The sequence below is a fragment of the Pan troglodytes genome, chromosome 12, assembly GCF_028858775.2.
Source record: "Pan troglodytes isolate AG18354 chromosome 12, NHGRI_mPanTro3-v2.0_pri, whole genome shotgun sequence".
NCBI classification, from domain to species: domain Eukaryota; kingdom Metazoa; phylum Chordata; class Mammalia; order Primates; family Hominidae; genus Pan; species Pan troglodytes.
The window spans coordinates 121,380,901-121,395,848 of NC_072410.2; the positions used below are offsets into that span (position 1 = coordinate 121,380,901).

Genomic DNA, 14,948 nt, shown 5'->3' on the forward strand with positions numbered 1-14,948 from the left:
TCCTGACTGTTTCTCCAAAACGATCCTGTCCTCTTAGCCTTTGCACCTCATGACTTTTCCTCCTGGGCTCCTCTAACCATCCTCCCGCCTCCAGGATCTCCTTCCTGCCACCTCTCACAGACGCAGGGGAGTCTGCAGGGCTACCTGAGCACACCAGCCTCTTGCTAAAAGCCCATGGGGAGCAGAGCTGCTTGCTGGCTGTGGGACGCCGCTCCTCCTGCATCCAGAAAGAGGCTGGGTTCATGTTTCCATCCGCTGCTACTCGCTCTCACCCCCATGGCTGCTAGAGGTGGGGGCTCCGCCTGTGCAGCTGGGGCTGGGGGTGCGGGGAAGGCTGAGCTGATCGAGGCCTGGGTGGGAATTCCAGGTAAGCACAGGCCAGGTCAGGGCAGTCAGGACAGGGCAGCCGTGGAAATTCATTCTGGAATTGGTGTTTGACATTTCCGGCTGGATTTGGTTCTGAGAAACTTGGGCTGGAGGGGCCACCTGTGGAACTTCAAAAACCAGCAAAGCCAGGCATCTGACATCAGAGCCTTGAGTGAGAGGAGCCACGTCCTGGGCTGTGGTGAGCATCTGATTGAAGCCCACCTCCCACCAGCAAACGGCAGACCCACAGCAGGGACGTAAGCAGCTCCATGTTTACCCAAAAGTGTGAAACGAGCCTGGGAAGGGGGAAGGCCAGATGCCGCACAGCAGAAACTTTCCTTTATTCTTTGCTCCAAATTTTTGTTTCTTGGCATTTTCAATTTCAAGAGCCAGTAAATCCGCTTGGAACCAGATTGAAGGCTGTGTGCTTCTGGGAGATGCCCAGCTGAGACAGGTCCTGAAGCCCCTGCATGTACACCCAGCTGAGACAGGTCCTGAAGCCCCTGCATGTCCTACGGGGGCATCACAAAGGTCACAGCTGCTGCCGGAGTGGCTTTCCGACCCTCAAACAAGAGGGTGTCCCTCAAACAAGAGGGTGGGGTGTCCCTCAAACAAGAGGGTGGGGTGTCCCTCAAACAAGAGGGTGGGGTGTCCCTGAAACAAGAGGATGGGGTATGCCTGAAACAAGAGGTTGTGGTATCCCTGAAACAAGAGGGTATTCTGTGCCTGAAACAAGAGGGTGGGGTGTCCCTGAAACAAGAGGGTGGGGTGTCCCTGAAACAGGAAGGTGGGGTGTGCCTGAAACAAGAGGGGTGTGTGCCTGAAACAAGAGGGTGTGGTGTCCCTGAAACAAGAGGGTGTGGTGTCCCTGAAACAGGAAGGTGGGGTGTGCCTGAAACAAGAGGGGTGTGTGCCTGAAACAAGAGGGTGTGGTGTCCCTGAAACAAGAGGGTGTGGTGTCCCTGAAACAGGAAGGTGGGGTGTGCCTGAAACAAGAGGGGTGTGTGCCTGAAACAAGAGGGTGTGGTGTCGCTGAAACAAGAGAGTGTGGTGTCCCTGAAACAGGAAGGTGGGGTGTGCCTGAAACAAGAGGGGTGTGTGCCTGAAACAAGAGGGTGTGGTGTGCCTGAAACAAGAGGGTGTGGTGTCCCTGAAACAAGAGAGTGGGGTGTGCCTGAAACAAGAGGGTGTGGTGTCCCTAAAACAGGAGGGTATCCTGTGCCTGAAACAAGAGGGTGGGGTATCCCTGAAAGAAGATGGTGGGGTGTCCCTGAAACAAGAGGGTATCCTGTGCCTGAAACAAGAGGGGGGGTGTCCCTGAAACAAGAAGGTATCCTTTGCCTGAAACAAGAGGGGGGGTGTCCCTGAAACAAGAAGGTATCCTTTGCCTGAAACAAAAGGGTGGTGTGTCCCTGAAACAAGAGGGTGGCATGTGCCTGAAAAAAGAGGTGGGGTGTCCCTGAAACAGAAGGGTGGGTGTGTGTGCCTGAAACAAGATGGTGGGGTGTCCCTGAAACAAGAGGGTGGGTGTGTGTGCCTGAAACAAGAGGGTGGGGTGTCCCTGAAACAAGAGGGTGGGGTGTCCCTGAAACAAGAGGGTGGGGTGTCCCTGAAACAAGAGGGTGGGGTGCCCCTGAAACAAGAGGGTGTGGTGTCCCTGAAACAAGAGGGTGTGGTGTCCCTGAAACAAGAGGGTAGGGTGTCCCTGACACAAGAGGGTGGGGTGTGCCGGAAACAAGAGGGTGTGGTGTCCCTGAAACAAGAGGGTGGGTGTGCCTGACACAGGAGTGGGGGTGTGCCTCTCCTCAGCAAATGTAAAAGAACAGAAATAACAAACTGTCTCTCCGACCACAGTGCAATCAAACTAGAACTCAGGATTCAGAAACTCACTCAAAACCGCTCAACTACATGGAAACTGAACAACCTGCTCCTGAATGACTACTGGGTACATAACGAAATGAAGGCAGAAATAAAGATGTTCTTTGAAACGAACGAGAACAAAGACACAACATACCACATCTCTGGGACACATTCAAAGCAGTGTGTAGAGGGAAATTTACAGCACTAAATGCCCACAAGAGAATGGAGGGAAGATCTAAAATTGATACCCTAACATCACAATTAAAAGAACTAGAAAAGCAAGAGCAAACACATTCAAAAGCTAGCAGAAGGCAAGAAATAACGAAGATCAGAGCAGAACTGAAGGAAATAGAGATACATAAAACCCTTCAAAAAATTAATGAATCCAGGAGCTGGTTTTTTGAAAAGATCAACAAAACTGATAGACCGCTAGCAAGACTAATAAAGAAGAAAAGAGAGAAGAATCAAGTAGACGCAATAAAAAATGATAAAGGGGGTATCACCACCGATCCCACAGAAATACAAACCACCATCAGAGAATACTATAAACACCTCTACACAAATACACTAGAAAATCTAGAAGATATGGATAAATTCCTCGACACGTACTTCCTCCCAAGACTAAACCAGGAAGAAGTTGAATCTCTGAATAGACCAATAACAGGCTCTGAAATTGAGGCAATAATCAATAGCTTACCAACCAAAAAAGTCCAGGACCAGATGGATTCACAGCTGAATTCTACCAGAGGTACAAGGAGGAGCTGGTACCATCCCTTCTGAAACTATTCCAATCAATAGAAAAAGAGGGAATCCTCCCTAACTCATTTTATGAGGCCAGCATCATCCTGATACCAAAGCCGGGCAGAGACACAACCAAAAAAGAGAATTTTAGACCAATATCCTGATGAACATTGATGCAAAAATCCTCAATAAAATACTGGCAAACCGAATCCAGCAGCACATCAAAAAGCTTATCCACCATGATCAAGTAGGCTTCATCCCTGGGATGCAAGGCTGGTTCAACATACGCAAATCCATAAATGTAATCCAGCAAATAAACAGAATCAAAGACAAAAACCACATGATTATCTCAATAGATGCAGAAAAGGCCTTTGACAAAATTCAACAAACATTCATGCTAAAATCTCTCAATAAATTAGGTATTGATGGAACGTATCTCAAAATAATAAGAGCTATTTATGAAAAATCCACAGCCAATATCTTACTGAATGGGCAAAAACCGGAAGCATTCCCTTTGAAAACCGGCACAAGACAGGGATGCCTTCTCTCGCCACTCCTATTCAACATAGTGTTGGAAGTTCTGGCCAGGGCAATCATGCAGGAGAAAGAAATAAAGGGTATTCAATTAGGAAAAGAGGAAGTCAAATTGTCCCTGTTTGCAGATGACATGATTGTATATCTAGAAAACCCCATCATCTCAGCCCAAAATCTCCTTAAGCTGATAAGCAACTTCAGCAAAGTCTCAGGATACAAAATCAATGTGCAAAAATCACAAGCATTCCTATACACCAATAACAAACATAACAAACAGCCAAATCATGAGTGAACTCCCATTCACAATTGCTTCAAAGAGAATAAAATACCTAGGAATCCAACTTACAAGGGATGGGAAGGACCTCTTGAAGGAGAACTACAAACCACTGCTCAAGGAAATAAAAGAGGATACAAACAAATGGAAGAACATTCCATGCTCATGGGTAGGAAGAATCAATATGGTGAAAATGACCATACTGCCCAAGGTAATTTATAGATTCAATGCCATCCCCATCAAACTACCAATGACTTTCTTCACAGAATTGGAAAAAACTACTTTAAAGTTCATATGGAACCAAAAAAGAGCCCGCATTGCCAAGTCAATCCTAAGCCAAAAGAACAAAGTGGGAGGCATCACACTACCTGACTTCAAACTATACTACAAGGCTACAGTAACCAAAAGAGCATGGTACTGGTACCAAAACAGAGATATAGACCAATGGAACAGAACAGAGCCCTCAGTAATAATGCCACATATCTACAACTATCTGATCTTTGACAAACCTGACAAAAACAACAATGGGGAAAGGATTCCCTATTTAATAAATGGTGCTGGGAAAACTGGCTAGCCATATGTAGAAAGCTGAAACTGGATCCCTTCCTTACACCTTATACAAAAATTAATTCAAGATGGATTAAAGACTTACATGTTAGACCTAAAACCATAAAAACCCTAGAAGAAAACCTAGGCAATACCATTCAGGACATAGGCATGGGCAAGGACTTCATGTCTAAAACACCAAAAGCAATGGCAACAAAAGCCAAAATTGACAAATGGGATCTAATTAAACTAAAGAGCTTCTGCACAGCAAAAGAAACCACCATCAGAGTGAACAGGCAACCTACAGAATGGGAGAAAATTTTTGCAATCTACCCATCTGACAAAGGGCTAATATCCAGAATCTACAAAAAATGCAAACCAATTTACAAGGAAAAAACAAACAACCCCACCAAAAAGTGGGCAAAGGATAGGAACAGACACTTCTTAAAAGAAGACATTTATGCAGCCAACAGACACATGAAGAAATGCTCATCATTACTGGTCATTAGAGAAATGCAAATCAAAACCACAATGAGATACCATCTCACACCAGTTGGAATGGCGATCATTAAAAAGTCAGGAAACAACAGGTGCTGGAGAGGATGTGGAGAAAAGGAATGCTTTTACACTGTTGGTGGGACTGTAAAGTAGTTCAACCATTGTGGAAGACAGTGTGACGATTCCTCAAGGATCTAGAACTAGAAATGCCATTTGACCCAGCAATCCCATTACTTGGCATATACCCAAGGGATTATAAATCATGCTACTATAAAGACACATGCACACGTATGTTTACTGCAGCACTATTTAAAATAGCAAAGACTTGGAACCAACCCAAATGTCCATCAGTGCTAGACTGGATTAAGAAAATGTGGCACATATACACCATAGAATACTATGCCGCCATAAATGATGAGTTCATGTCCTTTGTAGGGACATGGATGAAACTGGAAACCATCATTCTCAGCAAACTATCGCAAGGACAAAAAACCAAACACCGCATGTTGTCACTCATAGGTGAGAATTGAACAATGAGAACACATGGACACAGGAAGGGGAACATCACACACCAGGGCCTGTTGTGGGGTGGGGGGAGGGATAGCATTAGGAGATATACCAAATGTTAAATTAGGAGATATACCAAATGTTAAATGACGAGTTAGTGGGTGCAGCACACCAACATGGCACATGTATACATATGTAACAAACCTGCACGTTGTGCACATGTACCCTAAAACTTTAAGTATAATAGTAATAAAACTAAAAAAAAAAAAAAAACTGCCAGAAAAAAAACCACAAGAATTTCTCCGCAACCCCTAAGTAAACAAATGGTTGCTTCACATGGACACAGAGAGGGGAACAGCACACACTGGGGCCTGTTGAGGGGTGGAGGATGAGGGGAGGAACTTAGAGGATGGGTCAGTAGGTGCAGCAAACCACCATGGCACACGTATACCTGTGTGACAAACCTGCACGTTCTTCACATCATTTATCACTTTTTTTTTTTTTTAGAAGAAATAAAAACAAACAACAACAACAAAAGGAATGGGGGTGTACCTGACACAGGAGGGGGGTTGTGCTTGACACAGGATGGTGGGGGGGGTGTGCCTGACACGGGGTGGGGGGGATGCGCCTGACACAGGAAGGGGGGGTGCACCTGACACGGGGGTGGGAGGGTGTGCCTGACACAGGCTGGTGGGGTGTGCCTGACACAGGGGTGGGGGGGATGCGCCTGACACAGGAAGAGGGGTGCACCTGACATGGGGGTGGGAGGGTGTGCCTGACACAGGATGGGGCAGTGTGCCTGACACAGGCTGGTGGGGTGTGCCTGACACAGGGGTGGGGGGGTGTCTCTGACACAGGAGGGTGGAGTGTCTCTGACACAGGAGGGTGGGGTGTGCCTGACTCAGGAGAGTGGGATGTGCCTGATATAGGATAGTGGGGTGCGCCTGACACAGGAGGGGGGTGTGCTTGACACAGGATGGTGGGGGGGTGTGCCTGACACGGGGGTGGGAGGGTGTGCCTGACAGGATGGGGCAGTGCGCCTGACAAAGGATGGTGTGTGTGCCTGACACAGGCTGGTGGGGTGTGCCTGACACGGGGGTGGGGATGTGTGCCTGACACTGGAGAGTGGGATGTGCCCGATATAGGATAGTGGGGTGCGCCTGACACAAGGTGGGGGGTGTGCCTGACACAGGAGGGGGTGCACCTGACACAGGATGGGGTGTATGTCTGACACAGAAGTGGGGGACGTGCCAGTCAAGCGGATGTAGCTTGAGAGCACCAGAAAGAGCCTCCCCAGCCTCTGAAGGCCCCAGGCAGCCGCGTCCTGGCCATCTCTTTTCAGACTCACTTGCTTGATAACTGGCCTTGACCCTGGCCCTTGTGTCCTTCGCCGAGGAGCTGAGTTTCAGCAAGAATCCTATTATTCCAGTTTAGCAGAAGCTCCTTAATGCAGTTGAGTCATGAAGCGTTTTGCACTGACCCCTCTCCGCCCTGGCTGGACGTCCCAGCTGCCTTTGCTGCATTTGAGCCTTGCACTTGGTTCTTTCCAGAGACCTCACTCCCCTATGACAGTGGCTCAAAGGAAGTCTGTCTGTAACTTGAGTCCGGTAAATAATTATTTTTCTATAAGAGCTGGAAGCCAGACTATTAACACAAATTCCCGGCCAGCTACGGAGTGGCTATGTGACCAGGAGCATCTCTGGCCCTCTCTTATCACTAGTATCCTCTTCTATAAAATGAAGATTAAAGATAGTGCTTACTTAAGAGCCACAATTTTCAGGGGAGTAAATTCGTCAAAAGTTTGGGCGTAGCTGGCACCTGGTTTGGAGGCAGCGGTGAGGAAGACGCTGTCCCTGAGCTGAGTGCAGAGCTGGGGGACTGGGCAAGGCCATCCGAGGCAGATGTTGAGCACCCAGGCCCCATGCCGGGCGGGGACATCCGGAGGTGGAGGTGGGAGAACAGGCAGGCAGCTGTGCTGCTGGCCCTGGTCAGGGTGCAGTCGGGTGCGTTTGGAGGGGGCCCAGGAGGAGGAGAGGTGATGGATGGGTCTGTAATGAATCCTGCCTGTTTCATAGGTTTTTTGTCTGGGGTGTGATCTAGGCTGGGTATACACCTGTGGGCCTTGTCTGGAAATGCATTCTGGCTGCCGTCCCCAGCCTCAGCGTGCTTCGAGGGTCTCTGCACAGACAGCAGGCACACGAAATGCATCCTCTGCCCCCAGCACAGCGCAGACGCCCCTCGGGCACCGTAGGCTTGGTGTCTTATTCATCTCCGCCCTTCCCAATCAAGATGGTGATTGACAGTTGCCTAACTTGAACACACTTTTCTTCATTTTACAAAAACTCGCAAATGGACGGACAGAGAGAGAGGGGAACAGCCTCACCTACGCAGGTTCTCCCATCGTCTCCTAACTCGTAGGGGTCCGCGCAGAGGCACTGGAAGCCGCCCTTGGTGTTTCTGCACCTCGCAGAGGCGTGGCAGGGGGGGTGGGCACCGTCTGCACACTCGTTCACATCTGCCAGACACGCAAGGCCACACATGTGAGAGGAAGCGGCTGCACCCCCATCTCCCGCGAGCGACCCCCGTTCTGGGAGTTGCTTCTCTCTGGGGAGGTCAGCCCTTTGCCTGCCATCCCACCTGGTCTAGGGGGAACCAGGCACCACCTCTGCTGTTGTGTGGCCGCCCCCTGCTCCCGGCACATCCGAAAAGGTGAGGAGGAGCAGACAGATGTGCGCTGGCCATGGGCTCTGAGCCTGCAGGGAGTCCACACACTGGGGCTCACTCAGGCCCGAGTCACAGGAGCCTTCCTGGAGGAAATCAGGGTCTGCCTGGGATAGGGGAATGTGGAATTTGGCCAAGTGCAGGACATGGGGGCAGGAAGGGGCCAGGGTAAGGGTGGGGCAGGGTCTGCTTCGCCCAGGCAGATGCTCCCAGCTGGCCGGCAGGTCCTCTGAGAGCAAGGACTGGGGCCACCTGCCACTGCCAGTGAGGATGTGGGGTCCCCTCCTGCTCCTGCTCCCCCTGCACAAGAATCCTACAACCTAGTATCTCATCCCCTAGGCGTATGTTTCCAGATAACCTGCTGTACATTTTGTTCAAATAATGTTCCTTTTCTGGCCAGTTTTAGAAAAGAAGCCGTAGCGTGTCACACGTCTTCTCTACATGCCCAGTGCACGTTCTCTAAATGGAGCAGGTGCTGTCAGTGTGGGGGACACGAGCTCTTCCAGGAGCTGCTGTCTGGAGGGAACAGAGCTGGCCTGGGTGCAGCCTCCGCCGAGGGCCAGGCTGGAGGCAGCAACCTCCCTGCACTCCTGGGGCCCTGGTGCTGACAACACCCCTGGACACAGCGAAGGCACTGGGAGAGGTGGAGGGACTCTCCCCAGTCTCACCGCTGAGTGGAGGAGCCGGGGTCCACATAGGCCACAGGGTCTTGGCCCCCGACTCGGCCACCCCAGGACGATGAGAATGTGCGAACCTGGGCAGTGCTCAGGCGACCCAGTGCCGGAGACCCGTGAGGCCTCGAAGGCCAGCTGGGGTGGTCTGCTGGCCACCTGCTCCCCAGGGTGAGGGGCTGCATTGGATGGGACTGCCCACTCCTAACCCAGGGGGAGGCTTGGCCCATGCTGGTTTTCTCAGTTACAGAATGGGTATCATTATGTCAGCTGTGAAAAATGGGCGTGGAATCAAAGACGATGCTTGTGACAACTAGCAGGGTGTCGGGGATATCTCAGGCTTTCTAAACAGTACGGTCTTTAATAATGCCATTATTGAAAATGACAACCATTCTATAAGAGTATAAGAAGTCGGGTCCGGTGGCTCATGCCTGTAATCCCAGCACTTTGGGAGGCTGAGGTGGGTAGATCACCTGAGGTCAGGAGTTTGAGCCCAGCCTGGCCAACATGGTGAAATCCCATCTCCACTAAAAATACAAAAATGAGCTGGGTGCAGTGGTGGGTGCCTGTAATCCCAGCTACTACTACTCAGGAGGCTGAGGCAGGAGAATCACTTGAGCCCAGGAAGCGGAGGTTGCAGTGAGCAGAGATTGCGGCACTGCACTCCAGCCTGGGTGACAGAGTGAGACTCTGTCTCAAAAAAATAAAAAGAAGAAAAGGGTCAAGAAATTTCAAGGGATTGGAGCTATTGACTATCGGCTGTTAATTGTCTCTATCTTGCAGCAGCTATTAAAGTGTTTTATGTACAGGTAACCATGTCAAGGCTGTTAAACCTAGAAGGTCTTTCTTGGCTAAAGCTGCCCCTGGAACCAGCCCCTCCTGCATCCCGTTATGCAGAGCTGTGGAGCACCAGAGCTGTGTGAAGGCATCTGCAGCCGCCCCTGGGGTAGGGGAGTGTTTCCATCATGATCGCATGAAAAATCAAAGTCATCACCCATGAACGCTGCAAGCCCATTTTCTCTCCATCCCCTGGGATGTGCGATGGGGTCCTCAGAATGGGAACAGCAGCCACCAACACATCCCTGCATCCCTCTCGGGGAGTTCCCTTGGAGCAGCTTCTGCCCCTCTCCTCACCCCATCCCTGCAGTTCAGACTCATCCTAGGTATGAGTTCCCTGTGGCTGCTGGGAAAAATCATCACAAAGTGGATGGCTCCAAGCAACAGAAATGCATCCTCCAAGAGTTCTAGAGGTCACAGGTCTGAAATCAGGGTGTTGGCCGGGTGGTGCTCCTTCAGCAGGCTCTCGGGGGTGGGGGGGCGTCCTTCCTGCATGCCCTGGCTCCTGGTGGGTCCTGGGGGGCCCATGCCTGGCAGATGCTTTATTTCCATCCTGGGTCTTCACAGGGTCCTGTCTGTGTCTTGTCTCCGCTTCCTACGAGGGCACTGCACATTGGAGCAGGATGCACCCGACAGCCTCACTTTAACTCGACGGCACCTGCAAAGGCCTTGCTTCTTCATCAGGCCTCATGCAGAGGTACACAGGGCTAGAACTTGAGCATAGCTTTTCGGGGGCACAGTTTGGCCCACAATGCTCCACCCACGGTCAGTTTCTTCTAAGCGGAAGGCCGAGTCAGGGGTCAGCGCTGTGTAGGTCTCCTTCCCAGGATGGACAGGAAGGAGGGGGACAAATCGGCCTTGTCTGAAGAGCAGCGCTCCCGACAGAGGAGGAAACCAGCCTCAGCCGCAGTGTCCCCAGATGCCAGGGCAACCTGCACGGAGGCCGAGGCTCTGCTCTCCGACTGCTTCGCCTTGAGTTTCAAGAAGCCGTGGTGTCCACACGTCTCCACGCGCAGTGAGTGCACAGATGGCTGTGGCGTCCAGTCTCCACATGCAGTGAGTGCACAGATGTTTCCATTTCTCTAAGTAAATTAGTACTGGTTGCGAACTGTATTTTCCATAATATGCACAAAGCATTTATGTATATTCGTTTACTGCATAACCTCCTGACAATAACTCATGGAAAAAGCCACTGACTCGCAGCTTTTTATCTATTTGAAATTTGCAGTATCAAGGCACTCAGAGGAGACTCACCGCAATGCATTTGTCAGTTTTTGTTTTGTTTTGTTTTGTTTTGAGATGGAGTCTCACTCTGTTGCCCAGGCTGGAGGGCAGTGGTGCAATCTCGGCTCACTGAAACCTCCACCTCCCGGGTTCAAGCAATTCTCTTGCCTCAGCCTCCTGGGTAGCTGGGATTACAGGCACCTACCACCATGCCCGGCTAATTTTTCTTCTTTGTATTTTTAGTAGAGATGGGGTTTCACCATCTTGGCTAGGCTGGTGTTGAACTCCTGACTTCATGATCCACCTGCCTCGGCCTCCCAAAGTGCTGGGATTACAGGCATAAGCCACCACGCCCAGCCTTAATATCAAGTTTTTATGTGAATGAGTTTGAGTGAATAAGTAGAATTTGAACAGAGAAGAGAGCAGCGAATACTATTTGTTTTTCTGTATCAAATATTCAGTTAAGCCTGTAGCCTTCCTTTCTGTAGCCATAGCTGTGTTGATGAGGTTTCACTGAGGATCTCCTTGAGTGCTTATATTCTTATCAATTTACCATAAACGTAAAGTTTCCTGTCTGTTATACTTGAGTTTTTTCCCTTGTGATTCTCGATTTTGAAACTTCTAGTGCAGGGAACAGCTGTGGTAAAAATATCTGTGCACACGCATTTGTACCAGATTTTGGAGTTTTGTCATTTATCTCTAAGATATATTTTAATTACAGATATGATAAAACAAACAAAAAAAAGAGTTGTATCGATGAAGGTTAGCAATCTCTCCTCCCTGTCCCCATCTCAGGCTGCCAAGGTCTCCAGTATTAACAGGTTCTGGAGCAGAGCCTAGCGCTCCCCTCACATTCGGGAGGACACTCATCAAAGTGATGTGTGTGCCTGTGGCCCACTGCTTTAAAAAAAACCCGAACAGATTCCCAATGCACACATTGCTGTGTAGCTTACATGCTTATTGAGTGACATGTCACCAACACTCTTCCAAGTCAACAGACGCCCTGCTAACTGCAGTGTAATTGTTCTGGGTGCAGCTGTCCCAGCATTCAGAACACGGCTCCTGAGCACTCACAGTGTTAATATCAACAGGCCTGCACCCCGCTCTTTGTACTGTGCATTTATAACTAATTTAAATCAATGCCTTATTCCTGTCCTCATTTCACATTTGAAACCGTGGAGGCACACAGAGGCTCAGCAATTTGGGAGACAGATTAAATGGCTACGGAAATGTCTGTGGCAGGAGAACATGGAGTTGGGCCCAAGTTAGTGAACTAGAGAGAGAAGACAGGATGAGTTAGGGTTGGCCGATGGGTGTCTCAGACCTTCATATACACAGTCTCATGGGGTCTTGTGAAGAGTGTGGATTCTGACTCGGGGTTGTGGTGGCCCCAGACACCGCAGGTGTAATAAGCTCCTTCGTGATATTGTTGCTGCAGCCAGGGAGCCCACCAGGAGCACTGGCTGCTGTGCACGCACCATGCTGAGACAGGCCCCTGCACCCTGGGGAGCATCCAGACTGGTTCAGAAATAGTCCTGCTTACAATGGATCTTAACTTCAGACAGCTGTTAATTGTTGGACTAAAAATCAAGGAAGATAAATGAAAAAATTTCAAGAACAGAAGAGTGATTTTGATGGCATAGGATGTTCTACAGGAGGCTGGAGGAGCATTCCTCACTTAGGAGACAGATGAGCAACGTCCCAGGCGGAAGGTCAGGGGGCAGGCGGAAGGTCAGAGGGCACACGCACAGGGGGCAGCTCCACACAGGCAGGTTGTAGGACTCCAGCAGTCTCCCTTCCTGATCCACTCTAAGGTCTCACCCATCTTTTATTTGCACCTTGAAGATGCCTGTGAGTAGCACTTTGGGGTCATTCATACTTAAAATGAAGCTAAAATGGACACGTGAAACGTCTGGGTATTTGGGCAAGGAGAGACGCAGGTGTACAGTGAAGTGCACCATAGGAAGGCCTGTTAACATAGAACACGCAACATGCTACACCCTGAAGCACCTGCCATCAATTCCTTAACTGTAATGCCAACACGGAAAACCAGGAATCGTGGGTGAAGTGGCCGTTTCAAGTTTGTGCAGTCTCTAAGCCAAGGGAACAGGAAAACCTTGCGATTCGTGACCCTTTTGTCACTGAAGGGTCAGCGGCAGAGCCTATGGTCAGGAGTCATGCAATAGTGCTAACAGCAACCACGAGTTTACACAGATGTCATCACCCGACAGAGTAGTTGTGTTTCTATCACCAAGGCTTCTGGAAAGTTCTCTGGGAGAAACATCCTGGTCTGCTGTTCTCTGGGGCACTGTCTAATCTCTGGGTGATCTCCTTGTACACTGTCATTCATGACCAATCCCAAAATGCAGCAGGGGAGCACGTCTGCAAATCTGGCATTGTGCAATTAACAGTTTAAACAGAGGGTTTCCGGCCCAGGCTGCTGGTTTCCAGCCATGACATCCCCCCTCGCCTATGTAGCAGGCCTCTGCCCTATCCATGCCCAGGCAGCTCCTTGTGCCATTAGTGAGTTTGAAAGTTATTTCCGAGGCACCGTTCCCCAGGCCAGCTTTGTTTCTTCCTCTCCTCATCCCTTCTCTCCTCTTCTAACGGGAAGGTGGCTCCCGGGAGGGCACCTGAGACCACAGACTTGGCGGGAGCCGCACCCCTACCTGACCCCTGCCACAGCACTGAGTCCTGGTGGGTCTCTGGTGCACACGGGGTCTCAGCCTCTCCCTTTATGACTGAGGGTCTGGAAGCAGTTGACCACTGCAACCCTTCAAGGAGAAACATTTTGGACTTTCAAAATTCAAATGGAAATTTTGGTATTGTGCTGAATTATACATAATGTAAACTTTACCACCTCCGCCATTTTTAAACGTACAGTTCACTGGCATTGAGCACATTGACCTTGTGAACTTATCACACCATCCCCCTCCCGGCCGCTTTTTTTTTTTTTTTTTTTGGTAGATGGGCTTTCACTATTTTTCTCAGGCTGGTCTTGAACTCCTGGCCTCAAAGGATTCTCTCACCTGGGTCTCCCAAAGCACTGGCTCCAGGACTCTTTCACCTTCTGAAAACTCTGAGAAAACTGAAAACTGTGGACTTTGCTTGTATTTCTGCTTGCAAACCAGCCAGATTCTTGCACGAGACCATCTCTTTCTTCTGCGGTCTAGGTAAGTGCAGCTTATAGCATGTAGCTCACAGGAGACTGTGAGTCTGATGCCAACTTTCCTCCCCTAAAATGCAGTCCCTGAAGGCAGCTGGTTTGCCTTCTAAAGATTGCTGGTGAGTGTCATCTGAGCAGCCTTCCTCCCAGAACAGCAGCCATTCCTGCTCCTGCCTGCCCTGACGCCACTGTCCCATGAGACCAGAACCAGCTGTCCAGGTTTTGTTGCAGGGCAGTTCTGAAGTAGTTGGGGGACGCAAGCTGCTCTGACAGGAAGCCCCAGCCTCAGGAGTCGCACCCAGAGGGCTCTGCCTCAGAACAGTCAGATGGGGACTCTCATTCTGTTCTTCTCCGCAGAGGGACCCCAGTACATGGCTCTTCCCCCGGGAGGCTCTGTTGTCCAGCACACCTGCTCCCAGGTGCCCTGGGCTGACACCCGCTCAAGCCAGCGCATGGGAGGAGCAGGTGGAGGTGGCCCACGGCTGTCTTGCCTTGCGGCCTGAAAGGTGCCTCCCCATCCTGCTCTCAAATTACCGCCAGGAGGCCACACCTGTCCACACCTAAACATGCGGGAGGCTGGGAGTGGAACCCAGTGGCTGGAGGAGGACCAGGCACGGGCTTGGGAATCAGCCACCTGTAGGAGGTGGAGGTGGAGGTGAGCCTTACTCTATGGGTTACTGGAGTGGAGACGTTTGCTGCTGTGTTCCCTTTGAGAAAGCGCCCCTGCGAGTTCACCACAACTTTGCCTGGAACTCATGGACTCCCCTCTCTCTTCCCTCACCGGTGACCCCATTGGTCACGATTCCACGTGCCTGTCCTGAGGCCTCACTACCTAGAAAAGAGGCCAGCTGGGAACATGGCCAGCCAAGGGGAGAGCCCTTGCTTTCTATCCCCAAATTGCTCCTGGGAAGATAACAGTTTCAGAAGCACCTTTTGGCGAAGAAATTTTCAATGACATTGCATTGTTAATTTATATCGGAAACATGCAGATGTTTTGTAATTA

At 50.3% G+C, this 14,948-nt stretch overlaps 1 protein-coding gene across 8 annotated transcripts in view; it reads right to left on the reverse strand.

Annotated features, from left to right (window-relative positions):
• TPO (thyroid peroxidase) overlaps positions 1-14,948 on the reverse strand; it is a 128,798-nt gene that overhangs the window by 32,893 nt on the left and 80,957 nt on the right. For 3 of the 8 annotated variants that reach the window (XM_054677661.1, XM_054677659.1, XM_054677657.1), the window contains one exon: positions 7,710-7,841. The exons of the other annotated variants lie outside the window; for them this stretch is intronic. In XM_054677661.1, the coding sequence (XP_054533636.1) occupies positions 7,710-7,841 (132 nt within the window). The remainder of the gene's footprint in view (positions 1-7,709; positions 7,842-14,948) is intronic. 8 annotated transcript variants of the gene reach the window in all.